Source organism: Cupressus sempervirens, chromosome 4 (genome assembly GCF_028749045.1).
Source record: "Cupressus sempervirens isolate cs-2001-9-10 chromosome 4, ASM2874904v1, whole genome shotgun sequence".
NCBI classification, from domain to species: domain Eukaryota; kingdom Viridiplantae; phylum Streptophyta; class Pinopsida; order Cupressales; family Cupressaceae; genus Cupressus; species Cupressus sempervirens.
In genome coordinates, this window is record NC_143121.1 from 164,077,324 (window position 1) to 164,102,510 (window position 25,187).

Below are 25,187 nucleotides of genomic sequence, written 5' to 3' on the forward strand. Positions count from 1 at the left end.
ATTATTGTCTACAATCTTGTAATTGAGACAATCTTGTGAAAACTAACTAATTTCATATATAGCAATAAAATGGATAGTAAAATTAACAAAATTTTAAAAAAATTAGACTAACAGCTAAACATTAAAGACTAAAATAAAAAATTAAGCTTAAAAGAATATAATTCAACTTTGATTATTTAATAATTTTATACTAAGAATCACTTATTTTCTAAGTAGCACAAAGGCTAAATCCTGATTTTTAGCTGTTCATTCTGCCTTCCTGTCTTCTTGTCCATTGATAGCCTTAACCTTAGTACTTTGTTTCAGTGCTCGGACCAATTCGTGAACCCATTCATTTTATTAAAAACACATAGAATCTGAAGTTGTATTTGTTTGGGTCATCTTGACTTCAGTTTAGTAATCGTGGTTTCATTTATACTTGAAGAGACAAGTGGAAGAATAAATAGAACACTTAGATATTAATAACATTGTCACAGCTTATTTTTCTTTTAAAAAAAACATAGCAAAGAGAAATGTATCCAAGCTTTTGTTAGGAAAATACTCATATACAAGCAGCTTTTCATCTCCCTGGGCACAACATCCTAAAAGCTTTGCAAGGTTTTTATGTCGAACATTGGCCACCAGTTTCACTTCATTCATAAATTCTTTCTCCCCTTGTGCCGATCTGGCTAAAAGTCTTTTGACAGCTATCTCATTTCCATCTCTAGTTAATCCCTGAAGCATAGAAAACAGATTTAGAGCTCCCCATCTTATAAGACATTAGCTTAGACAGAGATTAAACTATTGATCGACCTTGTAGACCACGCCGAAACCTCCCTCTCCAAGCTTTTTCCTCTCATGAAAAATTTCTGTAGCTTCTTCTATCATTTTTAAGGTGAAGACGAACTGATGATGCTCTTGCAAAAATAGGTCGTTCCTCGCTGCAGTATTAAAAAACATTAAGAGAAAAATGATTAAACATTTGAAAACCGTCACACAAAAATCAGAAGAAAGGAAAAATTCAATAAAAAAAATTGGATTTCCGAGGAGTACCGTGATTGTTAGTAGTAGTTCCTGCCGTCCATGAAACGACAGACGTAATCCTTTTTCTCAATAAAATCAGGCAAAAAACTAATGCCATAATTATGGCTCCAACACCACCCAGAACTATGGGTAATATTAGTGAAGACCTTCCTGTAAAGAACACTTGAACACAGTGACTGGTTAGAACCGGAGGTCTAGAAGCTTCAGAAGTAACAAAAATGGAAAGAGGATCATTTGGTTGCATTTCAACGGACGCTGTATTCCTTACCACTTGTAACTGCAGCATACCAAAATGTCTGGAGAGCATCGAGTTCTATACGTAGTGGATCTAATTAGAAATTAATTATTGTTATTAGCTGAAGTTATGTATTTTCAATAAAGGTTAAAATAAGTTTTTTACAGGGATCCGAAATCCCAAATGCCTTGAATTAGAGGTTTTTAGAAAAAAACTGTGTTAGAATAGAAAACCAACAACTCCAACAACCAGCAACCCATAAAAGTTATATATTAAGCTCGATTAAACTGAAGTTCGAAATCTTCAAGATGACATATCAACAAATTACAGTTGTATTACAGGCTGTTGGCTGAATATTATTCAATTATTGAATCAAATTGAAATTAAGCAAAACATTATAAGCCCACATTGTGACTATGAAAAAGTAAAGAAGATAATATAATTTTGATTTATACCTTTTGATGGGGTAGAAGTGGTGCCATTAACGTTATTAAGAGAAGGATCCAGTGGGGGAGAAGAGGATCCCTAAGGGGGGAGGGAGAGGGAGAGGGAGAGGGAGAGGGAGACTGAAGAATATTTCAGAAAAGGTGGGTGTCATAGATGAGCTTACAGCTTCTATACTGAAACTTGAGTAATGTCCATCTCTCACGAGAATAAATGGAACGATAGTACTCACTTGATCTAGGTGAAAGTTACAAAGGTGAACCATCCAGACTTCCCAGAGGTCACCCATCAGAGTACTACCCCAGCTTGAGCTGGTCAATTTGTTCAAAGAAATTTGACCACAAGACTATTAAGAATAAATTGTTTACATTAATAATTTTTTTTATCTTTATATAACTTAACATAATCAGATTTCCACAATCTATTTGTAAATATTTGTAAAGATGAGAAAATGTAAAATTAGAAATAATAAAAAGTTGATAGATCTTGTTGTATCATTGGGAAAGTACATGCTTAAAAATACACAACGGAATCCAAAAAAAAATCTATTCATATAACTGCCGTAGTCAAATTTGTTCGAAGACCTTTAATGTATCTTTCAATAAATTTGCTGAATACAATAAAGTTTTTGACATGCCCTTAATTGTAACGGCTCAGTTGGGTACAATACATTTGATATCCACACAAGCCCATTCGACTACAATACATTTGACCTTTATATAATTGTCACAAGAAATTTGTGTTGTTTTGTTTAACATTGATAAGATTGTGACTATCTAATGATTTGTTGTTTTGTTTAAAAAAAATGAGGGCAGTCAAGCTGTCACTATTACATTCATCACAAAGATAAAAGTGAAAAAGAAAAAGAAGTAAAAACCAAACTTTACATCTATAAATTGTCACAGCTGAACTTGTCAAAATACTAGCTTATATATATTATATATATAAAATAAGTCCAGAGATATCTTTTTTGAGGCATCTATTTTCATAATCCCATAATTTTCATCATCGCATATTTATGTGAGCGTAAGAGGCGTGAGGAAACGATTCGAGACTCTTGATCTACCTCATTCTTACTTCCATTTCCTCTCTACAAATTTCATGATTTTAATTATAATTAAATTTAGTCTATTTCTATTTTGTTTTTTTGACATGTAAATGAATGTCAATTTTTTTTTAAAATGAAAAATGTTTCCATTGAAGATTGCTGCCACTGTAGAAAGCCTCTCAGTTTAATAATAATCGATTATTTAGGTGCAACTCTCAAACAATCATTGGTATAGGTTCGATGAGATTAACATGTCATGAGGATTATTTGACCTAATCTGCGTAGAATATGGGTGTAACCCACTCACCATCTCTTTATATTTTAAGTAGTATGTTATGCTAGTGTTTATCTGTATAATTGTATTATTGATCCCTAAACATTGTAGACTTAATCAAACTTTTCCACTACTGTTTATTAAATCTAGAAACGTGGGTTGGAATGACTATAGTTTTCTCTATTTAATTATAATAATAGTGGCTTGTATTTTTTAAGTTTTAATAGTTTAATTTATAAAAATTAATAGTTAGAGAATAGTGAGTTGCCATCACTTATACTAAGTTTTTAATATTAAAAAAATTAATTAAAATAATTAATTTATATATAAATGCAATATTATTTCTCATTTTATTTTGTTTAAATTATCATTCAAATTACATATATCTTTAATTATTTGGAAAAAATAAATTCTAATATAAATTATTTATAATTAAACACTTAACTTATCATATATAACTATTATAGCTAACATATGTTTTATGGTTTCATCTTTTATATATATTTCAATCCTTAAATACAACGTAGTGGTTCAATATGCTCCTATAAGAGTCAAAGTCAAAGTATATGAGCCAATGAAATTAAAGTTTAATACTTTTCTTGATTTTAGAAATTAAGATTTGAAGTATAAACATTAGAAAAAATCAAAACATTAAATTAATATTAAAAAAAGTACTAAAATTTCATTCATAATACTAATTAATAATAATGAAGCAAGCTTCACTATCTTTGCTTGTTCCCAAGTCTTGTTATTTTTTTCTTGAGTTATTTTACTCTATTATTCTAAAGATGGATTAGAGATTATGATACGAAATTTGACACAATTGAAAACCAAAAACATTAAGATAAATCAAAATGGAATTTGAGAAAGTAATATTCTTAATTAAGCTTTAAGTAGTTAAAATGACAATTTTGTTTAATAAAAAATATAATAATAATAATTAATTAATAATTATTGTTGTATATGTTCATTTCTCTTGTAAAAAAATTATATTTAATTTTAAATGATAAAATATTGAATTAATATATATCTATATAGTACTAAAATTAATTAATAACATAATAATATCTTATTTATTTTATTTTATGTACAATATATAATTAAAAATGATATCAAAATAAAGTTTATATTTAAATGTTCAAATGATATACTAAAATTAACCATGTATTTTGTATCATTTCAAGTATTATACTTTATTATAAATTATATAAAAATTATTAATCCTATTTTTTTTTTATTGATTTAAACTAAATCAATAAAGAACTTATAGCATGGCAATGAGGGGAGAAATAGCAGAAGATGACATGGGTAACTGATGAAACCAGTTTGCAATGATTCTTCAAGGATGGTGAGGAACCAGTTCAACACAACAGGGGGTTTATGAGGGAGAAGCTGCTTGACCTATGGAATGATGTTTGTCTAATTGTGATGAAATATCTAGCCCTAGAAGGAAGGTATGGAGTTTGCTACTACTACCATTTTCCTCTTCTTAATCATTTTAGACACCATGATTTTATCTCAATTCCCTTCTTTCTGTTGCATGATCTTGAAGATTCTATTGTGGATGTGAGAGATAAAATGAGAAGGGGGGTTAATTTTACTATTTTGCATTAGGATCTTATTTTTAGGCTATACTAATTTCACCTTGCCTTGGTCCCCCCTAGGATTGTGGAAGTTGATATTCCTGTTCACCTAAACCCTAGGTCCCAAATGGCCCCCCTTAGGATTACTCGCCCTAGAGCCCCCACCCCTTAGCCCTCTCTGAGTGGGTCCCTAGTTAATCCCTTCCCTAGGGGGGGAAAAGGAAACAATATGGAGAAAATGAAAATAGAGTTAGAGGATGACGAGAGAGGGGGAAGGAGGGGGTTGTCCAACTTATCTATAATGGGCTAGCGCCCTTGTTTTGGCTACTTTTATTTCAAAAACTAAGTAGAGGATGGTAATCATCATATGGACTTTGGTCCTATTTTACTATAGGCAGTAATTTAATTTTTATTGAATTGAAATTTATTATTGTTAATATTTCTTCCAAATAAAATTTAAAAATTGGACTAAATTGTGACTTCATCAGACACACATTTTGTAAGAAGATTTTGTACGAAATTGGGCTAGTTTTGCCACAAAAGCTTTTGATCGCCATAAGAACACATTTCTAAACCTATTTAAAAAAATTTAAATGGAGGGAAATTCCATCTATTTTTAATGTATTTATATAACAAATGAAAGAAGGGTGCTGACCCCATAGTATAGAGGGTTGGAGACCAGTCGAAAGTTACCCCCTACTATCTAAACAATCCCTTTTGTATACATATAAAACATACAAAATATTTTAATGTTTAACCCCATTTGTTTCAAAGCTAAATGGAACCCTTGAATACTAGTCCATAAAAAAAAAAAAAACTAATCATGAGATGTAGAATTATCCATAGAATGAGGTGTTTAATCCTCAGGAGTCCAGATAGAACAACCCAGATACTTGTCCATTGAGTTGTGACTAGAATTGTCATGAGTTTGATCAATTAATCAATAAGTAAGATAACATATGATGCCAGATAGAGGGAACAAACATTGCCTGAGTGATGAGATGCCACTAGCAATTTGGACATTATGTTCAGACTACGTTGAAGCCACTTTTGAAAGATGACATGATGTAATCATCCTGCCCCCTAGGGAGTGAGATCAAAAGATGACATAGGATAATACTGATGCAAAGTAGTAGATTGAAAGATACTAAATTAAGGAGATTCAAAAGAGTATGAAGAATATTTGGAATTGATTCAGAGAGATTCGAAGGTCAGGTTGACCAAGTTTGACCAAAATTGACTATAATTGAATTTTTCTTTAAATTTTGAAAATGTTGGAGAAATGTTGAATTGATGATGTGAAAAGATTTAAAACGTATCAAAAAGATGGATTGCGCAAGCGTTCAATCATGTTGGTCCCAAAATTTTATAATCTGGGTTTTAGATGTTTAAGTGTGTCAGATTTTGATTTTGATCCTAATAATGAGTTTAGAGCACTCCAAATAGCCAAGGGATGAATTTCATGTCCATTGGAGCACTTTGAAAAAATAGATCAAAACCTATATAAGGGTCCAAAGGGTCATTTTCAAATCATTTTTGTGTTTGTCTTTTGTGAAGAAAGAGCTCTGGGGCAAAAATGGTGGTCCCCGTGCACTCCCACCGATTTGAGCAATTGAAAAGACATAGTCAACTAGTGGATTACAGACCTTTAGTAAGAAATAAGTAGACCCTATAATCATTTCAAATTTCATTTTATTTTATAGAATTGTATGCATTTTAGGTTTGTTTAAAAATTTTGTTTGCAGGGTTCTTGCACAAGGACTTGATTTCTTCCATGAGCCTCTAAGATAGCTCGCATGAAGAAATGCTACTAGGGCACTTTCTCACATGGAGCATAGGTTTTCTTCATTGGGAGATACCCATCTCTTGCATAGGAAACCCCGAATGTGGTGGCATTGTCACGTGCATTTGAGTTTTTCTCATGCAAGAGTGTTTACTCGTGCGATAGATAGAGTTTCCTCGTGCAAGGAAATACTTGATGTGCACGAGATTTAAAAATCTTGCATGAGCTTGTGAACAAATTAGGATCAGTAAATGTAGAATATAACATTTTTTGTCTTGTTTTGCATCATCATTGGTAGTTGAAAGAATGTTTTTCAGGATTTTCTAATTTCAGCAGTATTAACATGTTTATGTTTAGATTGAATACTAACTGTGTTATGTTGTTTTCTTGCTCGTAGGTTGAATTTCTAGATATAGGATTTTGATCACATTATCCCGACATCAGGGAACTTATTAGGTAGTTAGATGCAGCAAAGGTGACACACATTAATATTCTAGGTCTCTCTCATCTTTGTGATATCTCTGATCTACAGGTGAATCACAAATTACTAACAACATTGGTAGATCATTTCCACTCAGAGATGAACACATTTTATTTTTCACAAGGAGAGATGACTATTACTCTAGAGGATGTCTATAGGATACTCCAAATTCCATTCCATGGACCCCAAATAGAGTATGATAAACAACCACGACCTGGTACAATCAAACAAAGAACTAATGAAGGAATTATGGATCCAATACCATCCAGAATTATGGGTAACACTAGTGAAGACTTTCCCGTAAAGAACAATTTGATTGCTGAATGATTAGAGCCAGAGGTCTACAAAGCTTCAAATTCAATAATGACAAGGAGATCAATTGACTGTATTTCAATGCATGCTATATTCCTTTCTACTTTTAACCATGACATGCAAGAAATGTCTACAATCCCAAATGAAAAAAGAGGGTTGCAATAGCTTTAAATCAAGATTTGGTTTAAGAGATTGGTATGGCTTATTATTATAAGTTGAAATAATATGTTAAAATTTTAATTATTAAGAGTTAAAGTTGTAGACTCTTAGGGCCCGTTTGTTTGCTGGAATAGGAATAGGAAATCTTTTTTCCATTTGGTACCTCAAATCTAAATAGGGAATAGGCAAACATATTCCAATTTTGCCTCTAAAATGAGCATATGTCCATTCCAAAAAATAGTTGTTATTGGAATGGGTCATTCCTATTCCCAATCTGATTTTTAAATTTTATTTTTTTTAAATCCAATTTTTTTTTATTTAAAAAAAATAAAATTTATATTATTTTTTTTTTTCAATTTCTCAAAAAAAATTTTTTGAAATATTTTTGTTGTTATATTTATTTTTAAAAATACAAAACTTCATCTTATTCCTATTCTATTTTTGTATAACCAAACAAAAGAGTAACATATTCCCAATCAAATACTAGATTAACCAAACAAGAATGGGATTGCTCTTTATCATTCCTATTCTAATTTTCTATTCCTATGTTGACAAACAAATGAACCCTTAAATCAAAGAAAAAGAAACAAAACGTTATAAAAGAAACCAATGAAAACTTAAAAAGATAATATACCTTTTCGTGTCATCCAAGAAGTGCCACTAACCTTATTAAGAGATGGATCGCCTAAGGTAGAGGGAGACGAAGAGAACGACAGAGCAGAGTCCCAGACAAGGTGCATGTCATATAATGGCTTGCAGCTTCCGTATAGAACCTGGGGTCCCATGTTGATAGCTGCTATTCCTTTTTCCAAGCATCTTCTGCAATCTTGTATTGATATATCTCTCCAACACCGAACCGGCCACCCTTCAGAAAAAAAAAACCAAACAATATAATAGGCATTATAATTGGCTGACCCAACTGCGAAACCCTTGTTTGCAGGGATGTTAGCTTCAACTGACAGGTTCGACAGAAGACTACTGGCTGCATCCCCGCTTAGTTCGCCATCATTCCTGAAGATTTCTCGGCTCCCTCGGTATTGAGCATTGAAATGAAATTAGAGTTGTTGTAGCGCACGAAGCAGTCATCCAGCCATATGTGTGCGCCTATGTTGTTGGAGCAACGTTGCTGAATGCTGATATTCGCTTCCACCGCACAGTTTGAGCATTTCAGTGCAGATATATCACCACCACACTGCAGAAGACCATAGAGTGTGTTCGGAGATCGACCGTGGGAAGATGTATTAAGCCCTGAACTCTGAGACGCGTTGAGAAAAAGATCGTTCATAACCAGATTCAAGTTTGTGGAGTAAGTGCTACCATCAGTGAAATTTGGGGAATTGTCGCAGATGTGTCATACGAACGTAGGTACTTGTTGCCGAAGGAAAATTCATTACAAACAGCAACAGAAAGAGAATCGATCTCCTGAAAGGAATTAAAGAGAACCAGTTCTTACACTTCATTGTATTCCTCAATCGCTGCCTTAATTCGCATTCGAAATAGATACTTTTTCGTTCGTGTTTTCAAAGACTTAACCGTCCAGTCATTTAGCTCTTATTTATCAAAGGCTTAAACATCACACACTAAGTTTAATTTCTAAAATTTCTACGGCTTAAACATCACACACTAACCTTAATTTCTAAACCAAATGTATTAAATAGTCAAAGTTAACTTTTGTTTCCCAAGCTTAATTTTTCTCTTAGTGTGTGACCCATACACAGGCTAATCTCCATCCAAAATGCTCTAAAGTCAATTTATTTTTTCCATCAGGGAGTGTGATTTTTTAACAATTTTTTTGTTATTTTCAAGCTATGTGGGTTGGAATGACTATAGTTTGTTCTATTTTATAATAATAATAATAATTATTATGTTCGCTGACTAGTTTTGATGTTTGCATCTATTGTGACTTGCTTTTTAAATTTAAATTGATTTGTTTGGGCACCTTTGGTTGATAAAAACTATAATAACAAAAAATAATTTACTATTATTATTATTTTATATGTTCATTTATTTTGAAAATAAAAAATTTTGATTTTAATTTAATTAGTTGAATATAATTAATATATATTCACATAGTATTAAAAAAAATTATCTTATTTTTATTTTAATTAATTTTCAAAGTGAAATTTTAGTAATAATATAATAAGATCTAATTAATTGTATATATAAAATATGATGAGAATTAATATAATATAAAATTTTATTTTTAAATATTTATCAAATCATTTATTAAAATTAATTGATATCTTTTGGTATCATTTCAAGCATTATGCTTCACTATAAACTATATAAAAATAATTAGTTATTAAATTCTTAAAAATTAATCATTGACTTAAACTAAATTAAAAAAAAAACTTATATTTAACTAAATAGATAATGGAATCATCAAATTGGACTTTGGGTCTATTTTTGTACTAGTTGTTGTTGAACTGAAATTCATTATCATTTATATTTCTTTTCACCACTAAAGTGTCAATTATTTTTATTTAAGATAGATAGAGAATTACGGAAATAGATGAATTAAAAGTTTTATGACTAAATTTTTTATCCAATTTTGAACTCAATCAACAAATGCTTAATGAAATGAAGCCCAAACACATATTTTTTAAAATATAAAATATGAAAACTGGGCTAAATATATCACCAATTATTATGATCACCCCAATCACACATTTTTCAAATAAAACATGGAAATTAGTGTGAAATCATTAGCAGAAATTGTAATCTCATCGAGCACACATTTTCTAAGAAATTGGACTAGATCTATCACCAAAAATTGTGATCATCATGAGAACATATTTTTCACCTATTTGTCAAAAGCTAAATGGAGGGAAATTCCACTTGTTTTTCAACTAAACAAAGATGGGAAAAAAGGACTTTAGAGATTCTTTTTGTTTAACCCATTTGCAATGGATGAAAAAGCCACAATTCATTCATTCCAAATACATTTTGTTGCATTGGTTATTTCGATCAAATATTATCCTTATGTTTGAACTAAAAAATGACCTAGATTTGGTTTTTGCTAAAGGAGGAAGGGAGATGGCCCTTAATGCAAAGTTACAAGTACAAAATGGCATGCCCAGGGCCATTACAACTAAGCAACATGCCAATAAACCAATACTAGCAAAGCAGTTACTCCACCCAAATAATAAAAAATAGAAACCAAAAGCCAAAGCAACTAATACACATTATGATAGAAACAATAACTAATTTCAAAGACATCATCAAACTATTCCTTCTAAAGAACATGCAACAACAGAAATCAACCCAACATATAGGATTCAATATAAACTATTTGTAGATAATAGTGATGTAATAGTAATAAGTCTTAAAATGGCATAAGTACTTAACTTCAAAAAACTTAAAGGTCTTAAAGTTACATAAGTTCAAAATAAAAAAAATCATATTAAACTTAGGTCTATTAAAAGTTTTCATACCACTACAAGTGGTGAATAAAAGTTTAAAATAGGAAAGAGAACTAAGCTTTAATATCATTCCATTCTTTTGTTAGCTAGGCTAGCTCCCTATACCAATTTGTGACATCTCTAGTCTCTTGTTCCCGATCCTACTCCTTCCTAGTTGAGTGTGCATCCTTGGACTTCTGCAGCCTACTCTTACTAGTGACCACCCCCAAAACCATTCTTTTCATTATCTCCCTCTGGATACCACAAATAGTTTTAGTGAAAATGCCCTAATTCTAAGTTAGCTATAGTAATCTTATGCATTTTGAGTTGAAGAACATCCACTCTACTAGAAAGCTTACTTTCAAGCTCTATAACCCTATTGAGGAGGGAGTCCTTATCTGTGTTTTTGTCCCACTCTTTTGCATGATGATCTTTATCATTCAAATTCTTCTCATTGACTTCAATGGCGCCAGTTTGGTTCTTGTTAAGCCCTCCCCGCCTAACCATAGATTTTGTTAATGATGGTTAAAGCTTGAAATAAAAAAAGAGGAGCTAGATAACCCTACCCTCCTAACTTAACACCCAACCTACCCTAACAATCAGTGGAAACCTTAAGTGATTATCAATCACTATCCAATGCCATGCTTCTTAATACCCAACTAGATTTCCAAACCATGTCTTATTACAAAAGAACCTCTTATTGCACATTTCTTTTAGAGGAAATACAACAAATTTTAAATGATATATGATAATGCTTGTGGTTTAAAGGTTTAGATGTAAGTTTCTTATTAAGAATTCTATGTTTTTTTTGGTTAATGTGGTTTATTATTTTAATATTTTGTTTCAACTTACATATATCTATGTGTGTGTGTGTGGAACTCACATAGGTACATGCAGACATGCATACACACACACACACATGCACATGCATACACGTGTACACATACATGAACAAAGGTGTACACATACACATTTTAAGAAAACTTCTACCAAGGAGTATCCTCCATTATATTGATTTAAAAATAATAAGTACATTTCAATATAAAAGAGTGAAAAATTAATTCAAATGTCCTTTATGATGTAATGTGCTCTCACAATTTGCGCAAATGAGAAGATGCTCTTGTTTATATCCATAATACTAGCATAAGCCTCCATATTATTCCTCTTGATCCCATCCATCCATTAGGATTAATAAGACCAAAATAGTTCAATTACATGCATATATAACCAATATCAGAAAGCAATAAACCATACAGAAGAGAACACAAGACACAAATTTTTAATGAGGTTCACCCAATCCCTAGGATACGTCCACCAACAAGGAATACAATACTATTATTATCTAGTGATTACAATCTAATTACAATTTGTCATCCCTTACAACTCAATACTACCACAAGAAGCTAAAATATCATCATAATAATAAAATATCTAACCCTAAGCTATTTTATACAAGTTTTCTGTCACTTAAAAAATTAAGTCTACAATAAGTTGACCAAAAAAAAAAAGACTCCTAGCACCCTTTACAAGAGTAAATTCATTTTTGGCATCAAGGAGCATGCTTGGGGCCGTTGACTCCAAGACCCTACAAAGGGCACTGCACCTTGAATCTACTTAGGGTGCTTCCCTAGGAGCCACAAGGGGTGTTTCCCTTTGACCCGTAGAGCATGGAGGCCTATCCCAAAATCCTTGTACTAAAATTTGGGGAGGAAAACACACCAAATAAAGTGAGGAAAAATTAACCTCAAAGTCTAATTAGGTTCCATATCACAACACCATAAATACATTAATAGTATCCACCTTATGGGGAATCTTCACCGCCTTTTCCACTAGGAAGAAATCTTTTTCTTAACCTTTGAATTTAATAGGATTCAAATTCTTGATAGCCTCAATGGTAATCTTTTGTAGATATGGCTTTAACATTTTACAAATGACCTTTTTATATCTTGACATATTCAGTAGTCATGTCAATCATTATATAAACCACCTTTTAAAAAAAATGTTATTATGTTCATGTTGTCCATCAAAAAAAGTTGTCCTCAAGATCCACTATAGAGAATCCAATGAAACATGAAATTTTATAAAATATACATCTTTCAATTGGAAATCTACCTATATGTTACATATGGAATCAAAGTCAAAAAACACAACCTCTTGTAAATCTATTTTCCTTTATACATGCTTATCAAATGTCTGGTCCAAGCCAATTATCTGAAGCAACTATCTAAAAGAAGTATGTTTATTACCATATCTTTGAAGTCTAAAAATTTCTATTTATATTGTAAAGTACCAAACATCTTCAACTTTCCATTCAATTTGAAATGTCCTTTGAAATGTCCTTTGAATTTTCTTGATTAATTTTATGGTTTGATATAAAATATTATTCTTTATTTATCTCTTAATATACCTGTTGATTTGTATATTCTATCTTTCTTTATTTCTCTCTTAATCTTCCCAAGCATGTTTCTCATGCAATAAGACTTTTAAAATAGTGAATTTTCTTTAGTGCTATTTTTGTTGGCCAATCGCAAAACTCTACTGAATATAATTTGTTTTAAGACTAGTTTTTTGCTTGTAGTTTTTCATCTTAGATGCACTTTGCAAATTATTTTGAAACTTTGTTTAGACAAGTACAACTATTTTAACAAGTGCCACGTAGTGGCATGTTCTTGTCATAATAGTATAGGAATTAATTATAGTATAAATTTTGTTCTAAAATTAATTTTAACAATTTAAATTGAAAATTGAAATGAAAAAGAAAATAAAATAAAATTTTTAAAAATAATTCTCTCTAAATTATTTGTTTCGTTTTTTACCACTTAGTATATTATATTATTGATTGATTATTTTTATTTGATTTGATATTTGAATGAAAAAAGGTTAGTATAGTTAATCAAAATAAATTGTTCATTTTGTCCAATTAAAATTGAGAGATTCAAATTGATAAAATATTGGTAAAGAAATATTATGACTACTACTTGTAAATTCTATTTATATTAAGCATAGTTATGGTATATATATATTTTAAATTATATTTTTAATATCTTTTTATATATCATTAAAATAAATTTATATTATTTGAGAAGCTTAGCTTTTTGAAGAATAATAGAAATGGATTAAAATATTTAATCATTCTTCTATATATGCAAAGAAGGCCAAGAAAATCAGCTTTTGTACTTCATTGATTCTTTCATCAAGTGTTGTAGCCATCTATCTTTTATTTCATCTACCATTTCTATATCTTCTTCAGGCTTTGCTTTGTCTTCCTCAACATTTTTCTTTTGTTTAGTGGCCTCATATAGACTTGCTATTTGTATCTCATGTTCTCTTTTCAATACTCTGAATTATGCATTGAGATTGTTATTCCTCTCTAACATATCTACTATTATTGCATCATTTTTATTAGAAATTTGTTCATGTAATATATCTTCAACAGAAGCCCTCTAAGATGAAGGTAAAATTGCGGTGTGGATGACACCCACAAAATCTTTACTATTGTAGCAATAATTTTTTGTTGTTAAGAGTATAATATTTTATCACTTGTGATGATATACCCGATGAGAGGTCTGACCTATTAAAGGCTAAAAGAACTAGTAGGTTCCACCTTGATTAAAGGATTTTACATAACAATTAAGTGACTACTATGTTAGGAGATTTACAAAAGCTTGTTGAAGCTTCTCTATTAATAGATTTAAACCTTGAAACACCTACTAGGATGTTTAGTACTATATCCTTTGGTATGGACTTACAATACTAATATCAAATCTCCTCTATGCAATATAGTATCACCTTAGTGTGATTGATCTTCTTTATCTCTACTTGAAACTGTTCACTACACTACTTAGTCTCTTTTATTTTTGACACTATGATTCACCTCCAAAAGTTTGCATGCGTAAAATATCTTCATCCATGTACACACTCACACATGCAACCTAGGTCATAGACCCTCCTTAAATAGTTGTTTGGGTGAACCTTCCAGATCAAAATTAATGATCTAGATTCATTTCTTTTGCCTCTTAGTCCTTGTAATAGTAGGGGAAGGAGTTTACATCACATAGTCACTAATCCAATGAAGGAACTTTTCTTACTGTGGTGGCAGACATGACACATAGCTACTATAGTGGGCTTGTTCCCATTGGTGCAGACTACTCAAGAAGAGCAGCATCTTGCTATAGCTCAATAACACATTAGCATACTTTTTTACTTGGTTGGAACACATTTTGGCCTACATGTAGTAGAAGATAGATCCTCATCTTTTCTGTGTGATCTCTTGAAAAGAATATTCAACATAGGATTTTAGTTATATCTTGCAATGGAAGGAGAAAATAGAAATTCTTCTGTACAAAACACATTAAAGAAGGGCATGTTAGATGCAAGTACTACCATCATTGAAACTTTGCAATGAATTAGGGCTTTCCTCCTTGTGCAGGTGATATGCATTGCTTAATTTCATTTCTTTGAAATTTAATCCCAAGTTTTATTTGATAATATTGCAGTGGAAGAAATTGGTAACATAAAATGAGGAGGAACTAGCTGAGCCCAGTCTCCAAGCTTAGAGAATTCAACTTTACGAAACTGATGCTACTAAGACATAGAAGAAACATCATGACCTCCAAACCCATTAATTCGTAGGGTTTCTAATGACACTCTAATTATGATGTCCACCATCAAGTGTTTCCTAAACCCAAACTCTCAATGGATGTTTTGTTGATCTGGACTAGCTAAATAAAGTATGGCAACATGTAAATATTAGTTCATTATAATGTAATTCTCACTTCTATTTAATCACATGGGTTTGGTTTGTAAGAGGCCTCTCATAGAGATATGATGACTTCCATGAGAGAACAATCTGGAATAGTTTTTTACATGTAATCTAAGCATGAATAGCATTCCAAGCGCATACTCATAAATTGCATCCACTATAAACAATATTTCATAAACTTCTTCGGCCTCTTGAAAGAGGGAAAATTTTGTAAAGTTTTCTTACTCTAACTGGTAAAGAGGGTGTTGCTTCAAGTTGGGGTTGAATGATTGTTTCTTATCAAAGACATGATTATTTCTTGCTACCTTTCTTTTAGAATAAATAATTATTTACTCTAACGCCCTACCTTAAGTGCAACTTAGGGGAATGCCTTAAGCTTACAAAAATTAAGATGTAATGCAAAATGGGTCCCGGCAACAAGGCCATGTAAGGTACCCATGAACAATGTAAAGAAATGCAACCTTTGAAAATGGAGAAAGAGGGAAAACCTCATGGGAAAAACCCTCCCCCAAAAAGAGTTCAAAAATATGCTGAAAAAAACATGAAGTGAAGGAAGGAAGGACTCAAGCAGTCTCCCCAAGGACAACTTCTGTAACCCCAAGCATAGACCGTAACTAAAGATAGCGTGGCAATGCAAAAAATTTAGTGAAGATGTCAGCAACCTGTGCGTTAGTTGGAATGTACTCCAATGCAATAACACCATCCTGAATCAGCTGACGGATAAAATGCATGTGCAGCTCAATGTGCTTGGTATGTTGATGCTCCATTGAGTTGCAAGAAATGTAGATGGTACTCTAATTACCACTTCCCAGAAAAGGTGGGTGTCATAGATGAGCTTACAGCTTCCGTACTGAACCTGGGCTCCTATCCTTGAAGTAAAGTGAACGCTCAGATTTGTTCTTGCTTCAGTCAAGCATGTTCTGCAATCTTGAACTGATATATCTATCCAAAACTGAACTAAACCGTATAATATTAGAGTAGCATTATAATTGGCCGACCCAACTGCAAATCCCTTGTTTGCGGGGATGTAAGCTTGGTCTGACAGATTGGACACAAGGTTAGAGATTGGGCCAGCCTTAAACATCACACACTAAGGAAGAAATTAAGCCTGGAGAAATAAGTCAAACTTTGACTATTTAACACTTTTGCACTAGGAATCAAGCTTTAGTATGTGATGTGTAAGCCGTTGGTAGAGATTGTGGATACGAAAGCATCCCCGCTGATACTCTTCCTATTAACGATGGTAGCTCCATCGTCATCAATTGTTGAGATGAAATTAGCGTTGTGATAACGCATGAAACAGTCGTCCAGCCATATGCGCTCTCTTGTGTAGTTGGAGCAACGTTCTCGAATGCTGCTATTCGCTTCCACCGCACAGTTTGAGCATTTCACTTCAGATTTATCTCCACCGCACTGCAGCAGACCGTAGACCTTGTTCGGAGATAGACCATGCGAAGATGTATTAAACCCTGAATTCTGAGGTGCGTTCATAATCAGATCGTTCATAACCAGATTCAAGTTTGTGTAATAAGTGCTTCCATCGGTGAAATTTGTGGAATTGTCGCAGTTGTGCCCTAAGTAGGAATTGCACGTGACCCAAGGAGGATTCGATAAGTAGGAGATAATTTCCACAGCTAGTCAAATTGTGATATGAATATTTTTGAGTCAAACTCGATGACCCATGTTTTTGCAAGCTTTGGGTTTAACTATGGAGGAAACTCCGTAGTTAAGCGCGCTCAGGCTGGAGTAGTACTGGAGTAGTACTGGGATGGGTGACCTCCTGGGAAGTCCCGGTGCTTCACCCCTGTGAGCATCACCTAGATCCAATGAATGCTAAGTGTTCCATTTATTCTCATGAGAGATGGATTCATGTTGAATCACTACTCATGAAACATGGGTCATCGAGTTTGACTCAAAAATCACATAGTTAAATCCTGATATTCAGATCACAAGAAGGATTCGTTACAAACAGCAACAGAAACAGTGGAATGGCTGGAAAGAGAAGTGATCCCCTATCAGGAATAAGAGAGAACCAGTACTTGCACTTCATCGTGTTCTTCACATTGAAAATTCACATTTTATTGTTCGTGTTTTCAAGGCACTGTGGCATTCAATGAATACATTTGCAGCAGGCTGCGAAGAGGGCCGTGAAAGGTGGCGAAGAAAGCATCAGATTCTTCTCCAGGGTTTCCGGTTGTACGGGTTGACGACCCAGTTTGACATTCATACGGATGTCACAATTAGATTCAATCATGTATATTTGACTTTCATTTACAATAAATCTCACGTCTTTTATACAATAAATATGACTGTTATGCGGGTTGACGGCCCAATTTGACATTCATATGGATGCCACAATTAGATTCAATCATCTATATTTGACTTTCATTTACTATAAATCTGAAGTCTTTTATACACTAATTTGACTTATGTTGTGATATTGCTATCAGTATTTAGCTCTGTAGTTTTTGAGTCAAACTCATTGACTTATATTTCATGAGTAGTGATTCAACACAAATTCATCTTTCATGAGAATAAATGGAACGCTTAGCACTCATTGGACCTAGGTTAAAGTCACAAAGGTGAACCACCGGGACTTCCGGGGAGGTCACCCATCCCGGGAGGTCACCCATCTGAGTACTACTCGAGCTGAAGCAGTCAATTTGTTCAAAGAAATTTGACCACAAGACTATCAAGATTAAATTGATTAGAATAATAATTTTTTAATCTTTATATAACTTTACATAACTAGATTTCCACAATCTATTTGTAAAGATGAGAAATTGTAGAATTAGAAATAATGAAAAGATATGATTAAGAAAGTAGATACTAAAAAATACACACAATCCAGTCCAAAAAATAATTAATTCATATAAATACCACAGTCAAAGTTGTTCTAAGACCTTTGATTTATCTTTTAATAGTCACAATAAAGTTGTTCACATGCACCTTATTGTCACAGCTCAGTTAACTACAAAACATTTGATATTCCACGAGCCCATTCGACTACAATACATTTGAGGTTTATATAATTGTCACAAAGAAAATAGAAGTAAAAACCAAACTTTACATCCATAAATTGTCACAGCTAAACTTACCAAAATATAATTCACGTTCATTCGGCTATGACAAATTAAATGAGGCCCTCATTAGTGTAGGTTCGATGGGATTAACATGCCATGAGGAGTCGTTGACCTATTCTGACACGGACTATGCGCGCAACCCGGTCATCGTCTCTTTATATTCTATTTTAAATAGTATGTTGTGCTAGTGTTTATTTATATAATTGTATTATTAGTCCCTAAACAGTGTAGACTAAATCAAGACTTTTCGACTAGTGTTAATTAAATCTGGAAACGTGGGTTGGAATAAAGTAGAAGTGAGCTTGACTAAATTTTGCGGGTTCGCAAATCTTGTCACTTCTCTTCTTGAGCTCTTTTACTCTGTTATTCTAATAATGGATAGAGTGAGAGCGTGATACGTAGATTAAAATTTTTAATATAACTGAAAATTGAAAAGATTAGGATAAATCAAAATAGATTCTGAAAAATTGATATTCTTAATTAAATTTTAAATAATAATTTAATTTTATAGAAAAATAAATAAATTAATAAGTTAATAATTATCGTTGTATATGTTCAATTCTGTTGAACGTAAGAAAGTTATATTTAAATTTAAATGATAAAATATAATTAATATATATTTATTTATAATATTCAAATTAATTAATAAGATAATAATATCTAATTTAATTTATTGTATGTAGAAAATATAATTAAAATTGATATCAAAATAAAGTTTATATTTAAAAGTTCAAATGAAGTACTAAAATTAAGATATCTTTTGTATCATTTCAACTATTATACTTTATTTTAAATTATATAAAAAATTATTAATCCTAATATAATTTTAATTATTGATTTAAACTAAATTAATAATGAACTTTTATTTAACTAAATAGAGGATGGTAATCATTATAATGCACTTTGGGTCTATTTTACTGCATGCATTAATTTAATTGTTGTTGAATTGAAATTTATTATTGTTTTATATTTCTTCCAAATAAAATATGAAAATTGAACTAAATTGTAACCTCACAGGACACCCATTTTGTAAGAAATTGGAATTGTTTTATCACCACAAATTGTAATATCCCCGAGCATAGATTTCATAATTGTAACCTCACAGGACACCCATTTTGTAAGAAATTGGACTAGTTTTATCACAAAAAATTATGATTGCCATAAGAACACATTTCTAAACTTATTCGAAAAAAAATAAATGAAGGGAAATTCCACCTGTTTCAAAGCTAAATGGAGATGAGAAAAACATGACTTGGGGCATCATAAAAGTTCAATTGATTTTTAATGGATGGAAAAGTCATAATTCATTATTTTGAATAAATGTTGTTAAATTGTTTATCTAGTCAAGTAATGCCCTTATGTTTAAACTAAACAATGTCCTACATTTTGCTAAGGATGGTTAAAGCTTGAAATAAACCAAAAAGAGTTAGAAAAGCCTACCTTCCTACCATAACACCCAACCTGCCCTAACAATTGGTGGAAACCATAGGCAATTATCATTAACTATCAAATATTATGCTTCCTAACGTCCAACTAGTATTTGACCTTAGGGATGGTCATGCCCCATCATGTTACAAAGGAACCTCCTTGTGTGCTTTTATTTTGGAGGAAAATAAACTAATTTATAATGTTATTTAATGATGGATATGGTTTAAGGTCTAGTTATAAGTTTTTGGTCACGAATTCTATGTGTTCTTTTGGATAATGTGGTTCATCAATTTCAATATATTGTTTCAAGTTCAATTTATAGGCAATTGGGCTAGGAGGAGATAAGAAACTCTGGTAGATAGTTAATTGAGTGAGGTGTGGGATAGAATTTAGCTGAGTGAGATAGGTGGAGGAGATGGACTTATGTGTTTAGAGATGGATGAGGGGGATATGGAATGAGAGTGGACTTGGGCTTGAGTTATGAAGAATAAATTATGCCTTAATTTATTGAAGTGATTTGGAGATGGATTTTATACATGGAAGAGGACGCGATGTGTTTTAGTTAAGGTGAGTGAGGTGGCACAATTTCCTAGATGATATGGGTCGTGGATGAATTTGTTAGAGAAAAGGTTAGTGGGTAAGTTTAATTAAAATAAATAAATAATTTAATTAAAAGCATAATTATTGGTTCATGTGATTTTAATTAAATAAATATATTATTTTATTAAAAGAGGAATATTTGGTGCACATGATTTTAATTAAATAAATGAATTATTTAATTAAAAGAGGAATATTTAGTGGATGGGATTTAATTCAATAAATAAATTATTTAAAAGATAAATATTTGGTGTATGAGATTTAAATAAATAATTGAATATTAAATTAAAAGAGAAATATTTTATGCATGAGATGAATTTGGGTAGCTGGTTATTTAGAGGATGAGTTTGTGGGTGGAGGGATTTTATTAATTAAATAGAGAGGGGTTTTGGAGATTAAAGGGTTTTGCATTTATTTAATTTAATAGAGGAAGGGGAGTTTAATTAATAAATTAGACTACTGGTTGTCTATTAATTTATTAATTAGACTATAATTACTTAATTAAATTAATTAATTAAGGGATAACACTAAAATTATTTAATATTTAATATTTAATTTAAATATACTTTAGAAGATGATTAAATTTGATTACAAATTTATGTGATCAGATTGTCTATAGGCTCTTCTAAGGTTTGATTAAATAAATCAAACCTTTGATTAATGATTTTTATTTTGTTTTAACTCCAAGCTAAGTACTAGGTTATCCTAATTGTAGCAAGGTCCTTACTCAAAGGATGTTGATGGAACAATGGTAAAGTCCATATGATATTTCTTAAGAGGTCAAGGGTTCAATTAAGTGCAACCTTTTACTATATCTAGACTATAACTTGGTCTTGCTAAGTCACAGTTAAAATCCATTTTATGTTTTATGTTTTATGAAGAACAATGTGGGTGAGTTGGTTGAGGGTGAGATTGAAAAGTGGGAGGACATTTTAATCTCTCTCTTAATCATTTTATTTACTTCCTCTTTCATTTTTAGTTATAAAATATTACAATCTAATTATGCAAGAAACCATATCCAACCACTAATACATACATGCATGCGTGCACACACACACACACACACACACACACACACACACACACACACACACACACACACACACACACACACACACACACATTCAAGTATATATGTGTGCACCCATATATGCCCAGATAAACATATATTAACACTTCAATCACAATAAGGATGCAAGTTAGATATCATTAAACTAAACAAGAATAAAACAATCTCCAAGTTCCCAATTTGAATAGTTGACTCCCCTAACAAGATTTCTAGATTTAAGGTGCCTATTTGGACCATGGTTTCATCTTTGGATAAATAGATAATATAGAAGATTTAGTACCTATTCTTGAACATACCTACATCACTAACCAACCAACATGTATATGTACAAATACAATCGTAATCATAGCAATAATAATATAGGTGTTAGTTCAGTTAGTAAGATTAGAATCTAAAATTCATAATCCATATTTGAAAGCATATGAAATATGTCATAGGAAGTGTATCTCAAAACAAATCATATGAAATCTAGTATCTCAAATCATGTTACTAGGGTGGCATTACAGATGGACTTAGTATTGCATAAACCCCAAATTTGTAGAAGTTTTTGACAATAAGCGATATAAGTAGATGACTTATTACATAGAGATAAGGTGGCTTATTTTTCCTTTCTCTAGTTGCAATCAGCCACATCATCTAATTTCAAGAGTTCCATCATTACCAATCCATTTGTTATAATACTCGACTCACTATGGCTTCAAAAATCTAGATTTCCTTGATTTTAAGTTCAATTTTGATCATTTATTATCATAGCTCTTATATCATGTTAAATAAATTAAACTTTTTTTTATTGGTACATAATCAGAATAAACTCTAGTAATTGCATTTCTTTTGATGCTATTTCCAACTCCATTAATCTATAATTTGCTAGTAATGTAGAAATGTGGGTTGCATGTATATTGATCTTTGATCAATCTTAACTGATAAGGATATTGAACTACACTTGAAAAATATGAATAGCTGAAATAGTGGTTGTGGAGGAGTATAAATCATTTATAGATTGTGATGCATATACTCCTTTGTTTAACAACAAGTACATATATCATATCCAAGAACCAATTTTGATCGGTTATGATCATTCATTATCAAGAGTCATGATGACATTGGTTTGGTTTGTATTCACTAACTAATCAATGTATCATTGATATGAACTAGCAAATCAGTCATAGATTGATTTGCATCTTAATTAGCCAATACTTATGGAATGTGGGATATTGATATGTACCACATTCATGTGAGGTTGATTATCTCATATATTTCAGACTAGCTTATAACATGTAGATGTATATGAATATATGCAAAACATATATTCACATACACTTGCAAAATAAAGTCCACTTATATTCTAACCAACGCTACCATATTTCAATATTTTTCCTTCATATTTACAAATAAAATAAATATTTATTTTTTATCAAATATGTTTTATTAAAAAAATATTAGTATTCTCTATCCTGGGAGAAAACATACCATTCAACATCAAATCCAAAGATTTGAATGAATTCAACTTTGACTACACACTTAAAATAATTCCTTGAGCATAGCACTAAGTTGAAGAAGGTTAAAGAGGTTCATGTTGTCTCAAGAAATACTCCTCGTGAAGCTACCAGATCAAGTAGCCAAATAGTACCAACTGCCATTGTTGATACTAATGCCGAAAAAGTTCCTGCAGATAATAGAGATCAACCACATGATATATACATTGAATACTACTCCTCAATAGCTAGAAATAGGTGTAGGCAACCAGAATCCTTACAATCGCTCTAGAAAGGAATAACTTGATATAATTTTATCAAATGACAGGCTAGAGAATGGAATTATGGTTATGAAAAATATTGCTGAAATTAGAGCTAGCAAACCTCCTCTTATCATGATCACTTCTTTTCTACTTCCGCCTACAATCCCAATGGAGATATTTCCTATAAATCCATACAATGAATTAAGGGTCCGTTTGGTTCATGGAAGATGACAGGAATTGACTTTTTTAAAATTAGGATTTGAATTTTTTTGCGTTTGTGTCAAAATTGGAAAAATAGAATTGGCATACATGACTTCTAATTTTGACTCAAAACTAGGTTTTCCAACTTCCTAGTAGCAAGTAGGAATTGAAAATCAAAACCTAGTTATGTTTTTTGAGGAGTGTAAAAACAATAGATTGGACTACATTTTGGAGTTTTCCTTCAACTCCAAGCTTATGCATAAAAATATTTCTTCACACACATCTTCTAAGTGAGACAAATGTTTCAAGTAAAATCCCAAAAATGGGAATGAAGATTTACAGAACCTTGATTTGGCTAAACCAAGGTTTGTAGAAATCCCTATTTTTACAATTCTATCTTTTGAGATAATGGAATGAAGCATAGGTGGGTAGATAGCCTTATGCCATGGACTACTTGGATGAAAGATAGTCAAGTAATATAAGGATAGGCTAATCTCCATACAAATTGTACTAAAGACAAAACAAAGTTAGACTTTTTTTTCCCCCTAGATTCACAAAAATGTAGTGATTTTTTTCCAATTTTTTTTCTACTTGATCCATGATGTTTTCTATTTTTTTGAAAATTGGTAAACTATATAGTTTGTAGGGAGGATAGCCATGTCTCTTAATATATATTGTCTGATAGTTTTTTTGAGTCTTATCACTTTGATTTTTATATCTTTTATTGTTATTTTTTATTTGTCTCTCGACAAACCTTGAATAGTGTTGGTATAAACTTAATTTAATATGTTTAAGAAATTTAATTATAATTAATAAAAATATACAAATGAAGAATTATAGAAAGATCTTGAACAAGGAATTATCCAAGGCTATGAAATGCTTGAACATTGGCACTAACAACATGATTTGGCACTATGCAACCCTTCTATCCTCAACAAAATTGTATGCAAAAGTATTCAAATAAAAGATAGTAATGAGGTATTTATGTTTTCTTTAAGTATTTACTTAAAAAAAGGGATTATTGCATTCCAAATCTCTTGAATAATCTATTTCCTTATGACAAGCTAAATGAAATTTTTTTGATACTTTTTAGAACATAAACTTTACAATTTTCCAAGTGAATTTTGTTGAGATATGACACTGATTCATTTATTGCACCATTTACAATTTATGTGCATTCTTTGTTCTCAATTTTCCTCCTTTATGACATAAGACTGCTAGATTGTTCAAACAACCCAAACCAAGTTTTTGTCAGAGAGTAAACCTGGGTGAAAACACAAACTTGTGTCATCATTTGTGATATTTGGAGGTGTTACGGCCAAAAAAGTTTCGGCTGTAACGGCTATGGCCGAACAAGTTTCGACCGTACATATGTGGCAAATTTTTTCGTCGACGTGGCATGCACAGTTCCGGCCGAAACACTTTCGGCCGAAATAGTTTCGGTCGTAACCCCCATGTTTCAAATGACTCAAAATATCATAAAAATAGCCAAAAAGTGATTGACGATAATTTTATACACTAGGGGGGTTACGGCCGACACCCTTTCGGCCGAAACTGTTACGATCA

At 31.6% G+C, this 25,187-nt stretch overlaps 2 protein-coding genes across 2 annotated transcripts; both read right to left on the bottom strand.

Moving 5' to 3' along the window:
• Positions 1-477: 477 nt before the first annotated feature.
• LOC149560501 (cysteine-rich receptor-like protein kinase 4) lies at positions 478-8,330 on the bottom strand. Its single transcript, XM_089827625.1, has 5 exons — positions 8,303-8,330; positions 8,008-8,207; positions 1,033-1,300; positions 793-920; positions 478-714 (listed from the first exon to the last, which is right to left on the bottom strand). The coding sequence occupies exons 1-5, from the start codon at positions 8,328-8,330 to the stop codon at positions 478-480; spliced, it is 861 nt and encodes a 286-aa protein (XP_089683751.1).
• A 6-nt stretch (positions 8,331-8,336) lies between these two features.
• Positions 8,337-17,011, bottom strand: LOC149560502 (cysteine-rich repeat secretory protein 55-like). The gene is made up of 5 exons (XM_089827626.1): positions 16,712-17,011; positions 16,308-16,457; positions 16,168-16,218; positions 8,660-8,764; positions 8,337-8,597 (listed from the first exon to the last, which is right to left on the bottom strand). Exons 1-5 carry the CDS (start codon positions 17,009-17,011, stop codon positions 8,337-8,339), a joined length of 867 nt encoding a protein of 288 aa, XP_089683752.1.
• Between the last annotated feature and the right edge of the window lie 8,176 nt (positions 17,012-25,187).